General features: G+C 42.1%; 1 protein-coding gene across 1 annotated transcript in view; it reads left to right on the forward strand.

Moving 5' to 3' along the window:
- LOC307131129 (cytochrome P450 2M1-like) overlaps positions 1 to 7,464 on the forward strand; it is a gene marked incomplete at both ends in the record, with an annotated part of 29,788 nt that extends 22,324 nt beyond the window's left edge. The window contains 6 exons of the mRNA XM_079824618.1: positions 4,958 to 5,118; positions 5,709 to 5,885; positions 6,396 to 6,537; positions 6,606 to 6,793; positions 6,891 to 7,032; positions 7,262 to 7,464. Of these exons, the coding sequence (XP_079680744.1) occupies positions 4,958 to 5,118; positions 5,709 to 5,885; positions 6,396 to 6,537; positions 6,606 to 6,793; positions 6,891 to 7,032; positions 7,262 to 7,464 (1,013 nt within the window). The remainder of the gene's footprint in view (positions 1 to 4,957; positions 5,119 to 5,708; positions 5,886 to 6,395; positions 6,538 to 6,605; positions 6,794 to 6,890; positions 7,033 to 7,261) is intronic.
- Between the last annotated feature and the right edge of the window lie 2,086 nt (positions 7,465 to 9,550).

Below are 9,550 nucleotides of genomic sequence, written 5' to 3' on the forward strand. Positions count from 1 at the left end.
CGATTGTCTGAAGCCCTTATAGAATCACGGCAATTCATTGGCTGATGGTGTGGGCGCCGCCCCGACGCTTTTACATCGCCACATTATACTGGCGCGCGCGTCATCTGCTCCTCAGATTTCTCTGCCGAAAAAGAAGGCCTGTCAGCAGCGCGAGGAGCTTGGCAGCGGACACAGCGTCTCGTTCCCTACTCAGAGAACATAGGTTACACAAGTAACCTGAGACGTTCTCTTTCATAGGTTCACTCGATACTGCGTCACTTATGATGCAATGGGAACGATATACCACACACGCCAAGCTAAAGCGCTGCCATATCTGGCTCAAAGAATACCAGATAACCTGCATTAAGCAGATAGAACATGCGAACCCGGAGCCATGTCGAGATCCAAACTATAGAACCTCACAAAAGTGCGCGGGGAGGACCAACCTGCCGCAACACAAATATCCTCCAGAAGAGCCCCTCTAAAAAACGCTTGAGAGGAAGCCACTCTTCTGGTAGAGTGTGCCCTAATGCTAAGAGGTGAAGGTATACCACGCACCTCATATGCCAGTGAGATAGCCTCCGTCACCCAATGGGAAATCCTCTGCTTCGATGCGGCAAGCCCGCGGCGGCCAGCACCGAAGTACACCAAGAGTTGGTTCGATTTCCTCCAACCGTCAGACACTACATAACACTTCAATGCTCGGACAGGACAGAGCAAATGAAGCTTCTCATCCTCCTCCGAGTCGAAAGGGTGTTCGAGGTGCAGTGCACATACCTGAGATAGGCTGTCGAGCTGAACCTTGAAGGGAGGCGTGGCCATCCGCGAAGGAGAGCATATGGCGTCCTAGAGTTGGAAAAGTAGGCCCCGCTGGTTCCCGGAGAAGACCGATTGTGTCTCTGTCTGAACGAGCGGCGGATGGTGAGCCAATTAGACGTAAGGGGAGAAAGCAAAAAGCATCTCTTTCCTTCAGCGCCGGAAGAGGCGTGGGTCGGTGTAGTTCTGCATTTCGAAACGGGCTGGGTGGCGAAAGTAACAGAGCTGGATAAGGAGAGCTGGTGAGAGGCAGGCAGAAATGCTTGCGTGGTCTGACCCAGCCTCGGACGTGAGCCGGAGCTCTCCTTTTTCTGACCGGAGGGTCAGGAGCGGCTCGAAGTGGCCGGAGCAGAGGGTTTGCCGAGCCGCTTCGGGGCGATGCGCCTGTGAGATCGTTGGCGAGGAAACCGGCAACCACGAGCTCCCCAGGTGGGGGATGACCCTGGTCACTCCTCCTACTGGTGAACTCCCTTCTTTGAGAAGGGCGTTCTCTGGACTGAGAGAGGGAGGGGTTAGGGGAGTCCCTCGCCCTCCTGGGCATGAACTGCTTAAAAGCAGCAGACTGAGATTTAGCAGCTCTAATCTTCTCAACCACCGTGTTGACCGCCTCCCCAAACAGACCAGACTGTGAGACTGGAGCGTCCAGTAGGAAAACCTTTTCCTTATCACGGATGTCCGTGAGGTTGAGCCACAGCGCCCGCCATTGAATGTCCTATGGCGCGAGCTGTACTGTATGCTTCTTATGCTTCTGTATGCTGTATGCTTCTTAAAGCTTAAATGCTTCTGTATGGCTCTTAAAGCCAAATCCGTGGCCTTGCGCAGCTCCTTAACTGCCGGCGGTGTCAAACCGTTGCCCTTGTCCATCTCCTTTAGCACATCCGCCTGATAGGCTTGGATGATGGCCATGGTATGAAGGGCCATGCCAGCCTGACCAGCTGCCATGTAGGACTTCCCAATAAGGGCGGAAGTGGTCCTACACGGCTTAGTGGGAAGAAGGGGGCGGGACTTCCACAAGGGAGCTGAAGATGGAGCGAGATGAGTGGCCAGCGTATCCTTAACTGCAGGAATGGCGGAATAGCCCTGCTCCACAGAACCAACAAGGTTGGTGACCGCGTTAGTCAAGCGGGCTGAGAAGGGCTGCTTCCAGGATCTGGAGATTTCGCTGTGCAGATCGCTGAAGAATGGCAGCTTCCTCCGCGCTGGCCAGGAATTAGGGACGCTTAGAAACCTCTCGTCGAGTCGAGAGGATTGTGCTTCGCGGGGTTCGTCCGGCCACTCGATAGCGAGCTTCTCCGTAGCGCGCGAAAGCACGTCGACGAGCTCCGCGTATGCCGCTGAAGGCCGCGTTTCCTGGCTGCTAGGCGGGAGAGCGTCGTCGTTAAAGGCAGACCCGAAATCTTCAGAGTGGGACGCTGCAGTGAACATGACATCATCCAGTTCGAAGGAAACCGCGTCGCGTGCCTCCGGGCTGGGACACAGGTAGTCGTGCGAAAATTTGACGGGCGGAGTCCCGCATACGTGCTCGGGGGAGAGAGGGAGAGGAAGGGAGAGGCCCGTCTGCTCGCACTCCACATCCTCAAGCTCTATATCTGAACCCCAGGTCGCGGGCCTGCGCGGCTTCGGGAGCACGACGGGGAAAAACGTATAACTCCCTCTCAAAAACCGCAAGCCTCGAGCGGAGGGTTTTGAGAAGGAGGTTATCGCAATATGTACATTTTGAAGACTCCTGAACCGCCTCGTCCGCGTGTGAAAACCCCAAACATTTGACACACTTACTGTGGGGGTTGTCATTCGCGATGAAGCGAGTGCACGGCGGCAGGCAACGATGAAATTTCATGGCACTTCACCACAAGGAGAACAATGTTCCACTATCCGCAGTCGCTTAAGTGCTGGTGATAAAAGAAAGAAATCTGAGGAGCAGATGGCGCGTGCCAGTATAATGTGGCGATGTAAGGGCGTCGGGGCGGCGCCCGCGCCATCAGCCAATGAATTGGCGTGATTCTATAAGGGCTTCAGACAATCGGCACACCCAGAGGGCTTTATAAGTGACGCAGCGTCGAGTGAACCTATGAAAGAGAACAGCCTTATATCTTTCGCTGTGAAAACACTGATGCACCTTGTGATCTCCATGGCAATCGCCCTCAACGCCGCGAGTGGGGATGCAAATCCGCCGGTCAGTGTGGTTTGGTAATAAAGTAAACTATTATTACTATAAAGTAAACATTTTACTACTATCTTTTTACATACAGACAGAGGTGACTGGAGCCCGTCACTGTGGTGATTTATTAGTCTTCGGAAAGTCAAAATGCCGCCACACCTCCGATTTGAATGAGTCGACGTAAACTATGTGCTTGCCGTCGCCATGCTTCTGTTTGACGGCGCGTGCACACGGGTGCGCTCGCGCCCAACTTCCATATTAATGAACTGAAAACATTAGCTTATTTCACTGTTCTTCATGCTAGTGTGCACGTACAGTCCGTAACGCTAGCTAGAACTTGCTGGTTGCTATCTTGCCTGTAAAGTGAGGCTGTTTAAAATATGTATCGCAATTCGTTTAACATCTCAACCGACTTGAATCGTCACACATTTGTATCGATTTTCAACCGGCTCCGACTGAATCATTATATCCCTAAACATAAGTCTTAACAACATAAGAGTCAGAATAAAATCAAATATAACTTTTAGTCAGGTAAACATATCATGCCAATTGAATTATCAATTCAAAGGAAATCAATACAAAAAATCAAATGCTGAAAATTGTATAAATATATATAATGAAGAGCAGTGTTGGGGAAAGTTACTTTGAAAAGTAATGCATTACAATATTGCGTTACTCCCTTAAAAAGTAACTAATTGAGTTACTTAGTTACTTTTTAAGAAAAGTAATGCGTTACGTTACTTTTTCTCACCTGGGCTGGGCTTGCTTTTTAGTTTTGTTTTTTAATAGCAAAAAAAGTCATTTTTTGTGCTAATGTAAAGACCTCTTCATACCAAAATTGAAATAATAGGCCTCAGGCTGAGGTAAAAATGTGCTGCCATTCTGGATAATGGAAGAATAGGACGCAGGAGAAAAATGTTTTACCAATAAAAACAAAAAATCTAGTAATTTTTGCTCATGGCTTAACTGAATCATCAAAGGTCAGCAGCACGACATTGGTCAATAAAGGTAGATTAAATGCATAAAAATATTTGTTCTATTTAACATTTATATATTTGAGGTTTGAGTACTCTGATTTTGCATTTTACTGATTTTATTCATTTTGAGGAGTACAGAATCTTTATTGTGCGAGTTAGTCTAGAACTACAATAACCATCATGTTTACACACAACGCCTTTCCACTTATTTTTCACAACATGGGGGCAGGAGAGCTGTCAGTCAAATAAATGTGAAAAAGTAACTTGCGTTACTTTTTTGAAAAAGTAACTCAGATATTTTGTTGTAAATTTGAAAAGTAATGCGTTACTTTACTAGTTACTTGAAAAAGTAATATTATTATGTAACTGAAGTTACTTGTAATGCGTTACCCCCAACACTTATGAAGAGTGTGTGGAGGACACTCAGCATTAGGGGTTGATCTGCCTTCAAATCGCCCCGAGCCTTTTTCAGCATTTTTAAAAAAAATACCCAGACCAAGACAAAACATCCCTCAATGTGGGGCATGAACTTACAATAGGAATTTGCATTAACTAGGGTCATAGACCTAGTTAGGTTACACCTTTTGGGGACAGAAGGTCATTTGCATGAAAGACCCTGGGAGATGGCACACCCACTCTTAAAACCTTTATTACCTTTTGTTTACTTCTGTGGGAATGAGAACTTTGTACCAGTCTCACCGAGATATTTCAAATGATACCAAACATGTAGCCTATAGCGTTGTATGATAATTGCGAGAAGAAAAAAAAAACATATCGATTTTTGAGTGAATTTGAGTTGGTTTCAGCATGTGGAGAGAAGAGATGGGGGAAGAGGGGGTGAAGGGAAATAAATGTGAATTAAGACAATACTGAGATGATGAACCTCAGTGGGGATGCCAATTTTGCAAGAGAGAGTTCAAAGTTAAGTTCCTTGTGTGTCACATCGCATGTTACAGAGCATGGTGCATTTTTACAAAACTCTAAACTGATGAAACTTGATCTCTTTGCTCTTCTTTTCTCATTAAAGGCTCTGCATTCAGCCCTGCAGACATGCTGTCTAATGCCGTGGCCAATGTGATCTGCAGCATTGTCTTTGGCCATAGGTTTGAACTGGAGGATCCACAGTTTCAGTTTCTCCTTCAGACTGTAAATACTTACTTGGCTATCCTCAGTAGCCCTCTTGGACAGGTATTGCACTATATATATATATATATATATATATATATATATATATATATATATATATAAATATATATGTATAATGTGAATTATCAATAACATTTAAAATAGCTGTTTTAATATATTTTTAGTTCCATTTTAATGTAATGTAAAATTAATTTATTTTTTTCCTGTGATGCAAAGCTGAATTTTCAGCATCATTACTCCAGCCTTCAGTGTCACATGATCCTTCAGAAATCATTCTAATATGATGATGTGCTGCTCAAGAAACATTTATTATCACAGTTGCTTAATTTTTTTGCGGAAACCATGATATATATTTTTTTTTTACGATTCTTAAATGAATATAACAAAAGAACAGCAATTGTTTTAAATGAAAATCTTTTGTAACTATAAATGTCTTTACTGTCACTTTCAAGCTATTTAATGCACCCTTGCTGAATACAAGTATTCATTTCTTTCAACTTTTGAAGGGTTTTGTTAATTTTTCTTAATAAAATACATTAAACAAATTTTACATAGTGAAATAGTAAAAAGAAATTGTGCATAAATTGTTTAATTTGTATTTTGAGACTCAAATTGTTTCTTTATTTTCTTAGCTCTATAATGTATTCCCAAGGTTAGTCAGTCTTTTCCCTGGTAAACACCATCAGCTGTTTAAAGACCTAGAAGCGTCAAGAGAGTACTACAAGTGTGAGGCACAAGCTCGGATGAATAATGTGGATCCCTCGAGCCCACAGGACTTCATTGAGGTCTTTGTGTTAAAAATGAAAGAGGTAAATCCCTGAAAAAAATGGCCATTTATACATATTACAAACATACCCAAAAATGAAAATTCTGTCATCATTTACTCACCCTCAAGCCTGTAGTAATTTCTTTCTACTGCTGGACACAAAGGAAGATATTTGGAAGAATGTTTGTAACCAAGCAGATAGAGCAACCATTGACTATCATAGTATTTTAATTAATGGCTGCCGAGATCTGCTTGGTTACAAACATTCTTCCAAATATCTTCCTTTGTGTTCAGCAGAAGAAAGAAATGTATACAGGTTTGGAACAACTTGAGCGTGACTAAATGACTATCCCGTTTAAGTCATGGTCCTGAATACATTCACTTGCACCATCTGGTGGTGAGATGATGACATGATGCCGATTAAACACTGTTAACATTTCTACATTTACAAGTTTTAGAAGTGATACATCTCAACAGCTTGTTTTATAACGTATAAAGTCATCTTTGACAGTATAAACGAGGCAACACCTCATAAACCTGCCCTCTTTTGCAGGAGAAAGACAAGCCTGACACAGAATATCATTTTGACAACTTGGTTTCTTTAATATTGAACCTGTTCAGCGTCGGTACAGAAACCACTTCATCCACCATGAGACATGCTTTGCTTCTGATGATGAAGCACCCAGATGTGCAAGGTGAGGTCAAACAAATGCTTCTCTTTCCAAGCATTAAGTGTGTTTTTACTTTCACTTGTTCTGTACAGAGCGTGTTCAGCGAGAAATTGATGAGGTTGTAGGACCGGACCGTTGGCCCTCCATTGAAGACAGACTGAACCTGCCATATACAGATGCTGTAATTCACGAGGTCCAGCGCACCATGGATCTCGCACCCATCTCTGTCCCACACAAGATGATGTGCGACACTGAATACAAAGGTTATGTCATTCCTAAGGTATTGTTCTCCTAATGCATTTTCATCATCTTAATTCATCAAGTGTTTATTATTATTTACATATTTCTTTTTATTTGTAAAATAAACTTTCTTCTAGGGAACAATCGTTTTTCCACTATTATCCTCAGTGCTTATAGACCCGAAACTTTGGAAGAACCCAAACTGTTTCGATCCTGAGAACTTCCTGGATGCAGATGACCGATTCCAAAAGAATGATGCATTTGTTGTATTCGGCATGGGTGAGCTCAGAGCTTCATTGTGCATATTAGACCACTAAAATGTTCCTCTTGAGATGAAAACTGATGTCAACACATGCTAAATAATTATGTTCATCAGTGTTTTAGTCATACTGGGACAAAAATAACCATAACCAAAATAATCCTCAGTAGTTGCCTTTAAAGGGCAAATCACAGACCAAAAAAATGGAAGATACACAGAGAAAAGATTTTCTGTGTGCTCTCTTGACAGGCAAGCGTGCGTGTCTCGGTGAGGCTCTGGCTCGGACAGAACTCTTCCTCTTCTTCACTTCCCTCCTTCAGCGCTTCACCTTCAAAGCCACGGTGCCACCAGAAGAGCTCGACACAACGCCTGCAAATTGCAGTTTTGGCCGCATTCCCCGCACATACGAGTGCTATGCCATTCCTAGGACAGAGGAACAGTCCACAAAATAACAAAGAAAGCATTCAACATACTCCTATTTCATTTTGATGCTTTAATGGAAATAATTATGTCCAAAACAATATTATTGCACAAGTGTTTTTTTTTGTTTGTCAAATACAAAATTGATATTTAGCATGCGTAGGCCTACATGTTTATGCCCTCAAGGAGTCTAGACATTACCCACTTTTTGCAGCGTACATGATCAGTGAATCACCTTTCTGATGAATTACAGCCTCCAATACCTGATTTCAGGCGTCTGAACACAGAAGCTTATGTCTGTGGAATGTTTTGAGGACATGAGCAGCTATTTTTACAGGTCAAACAATATTATTGGCACTTTTACAAATAATGCAGTTTAACATCTGAGTTGGCACAGTGTTTTATTTATTTTTCTACACAGAACATGTTTTTGTGTTTAAAGGGGCTATATGCGTTTTTCTGAAATTTAAACTCCCGACTGACACCTGTGGCCAAAAAACAGAACTGCTCTTATTTTCTGCTCGCTCTCGCAGCGGTGGTGACGTCACATCCGCAGACAGCGCGAGAAAAAAACGACCCGACAGAAAATAGGAAAAATCAGGAGATGTTTGAGTCATTAATGGTAAAATAAAAAGGCTATTGTTACGTTTATTTCGGGGAAAAAGTTGCATATAGCCCCTTTAAAGGTACACTGACTTTTTTAGTGAAAATTAGCTATTTGGTCAATACATCATCAATTCTTCTTCCAAAGAGTTTTGTCTTACCCTGATTCACTATAGAAAGCCTATTATATGTGTTTATAGTTTAGACGTAGCCGGATGGTTTTCACGGGAAACTATGTACATATGTCACTCGCCTGTGGGTGTCTTGTCATATCTGTAAATATAGAAAAGCTCCGGCTACTTTTAAGCGTGTATAGTGTGGGAGTGACATAGGTTAATTGTCACAAAATAATCCCCTTTTTTAAAAACAGAAAGGAAAAAAAGCAGAACAGAGGAGAGTATGAGGCAAAATGAGAATGTGACAAAGCTTGTAATAAAACCAGAATCAACATCGGCATAGCTTTTTGGAGATGGGGAGAACTGAGGGTTTTGGAATGTTGTAAGAGTGATGCATCTCAATTTCATTGTGAAGCATTATCTATTGTGAAGGGTCATTTCATTATGGGTTGTTGTAGCGTAGGGCTGGAATTTATTTTCAAGTAAATACTATGTCTATTAAAAGGTATAGCTCCAGTAACGTCTTCAGGCAGTCAGCTTGAGATCCTTTCCATCTAAACTGGTTATACCTCTTCAGCCAAGCAGTGAATGTTTTATGAGCAGTAGAATGACCATATTTATAGTTACACAGTCACACAGAGCAAAAGCACAACCAAAACAATGTTCTTCCACAAAATGCATGCAGTTTTGTTTTTTCTAACCGCTAGAGGGCCAAAAGTTACATACTGTACATTTAAAAATGAAAATAGTTTTATATTAAATACTTTATTAATAAAAATATTTTTCGAACATTTGTATTATTTTATATCTAATGGTGCATAATTTAGAGAAGAATATTGTCTAGTACAGGAATACCCTCAAAATAGAACATTTTAAAGTTGTATTAATAAATATTATTGAAGTAATATTAATTATTATTATTGAAACAAAATACTTATACAGCCCCCCCCCCCCCCCCCCTTCACCCCCTTGATAAATAACTATGTTTTACAGTGGCTTCATCAGAACTAGACAAACTGTACCAGAGTGTACAACAAAGACATTGCATATATTGACAAATTCATGCATAACCACAAACTCTTTGTACTCGGTTAAAGTCAATCAGCACTAACAAGATGATAAAAGATTTCTTCAGTGCAGGGCGAACGCAACTCCACAGCACATTTGTGCAGTTCTCACCACGTCCACTGGGTGGCTTTAGATGTCAATGAATAAATAACCTCAATGTGAAAGCAATAGAACAACGACCTCCGCTTGATGCCTACACATTTAGATATGACATAATATATTGCCTTAACCACAGTAAAAGCTCAGGTACAACATACATAAATGTCACTATTATTATTGCACTCTTCCATCTATAGCAGAAAAATAATTTGTCCAGTGAAGTGATAGTAAC

Source organism: Gobio gobio (assembly GCF_949357685.1).
Source record: "Gobio gobio genome assembly, chromosome: 8".
Classification (NCBI taxonomy): domain Eukaryota; kingdom Metazoa; phylum Chordata; class Actinopteri; order Cypriniformes; family Gobionidae; genus Gobio; species Gobio gobio.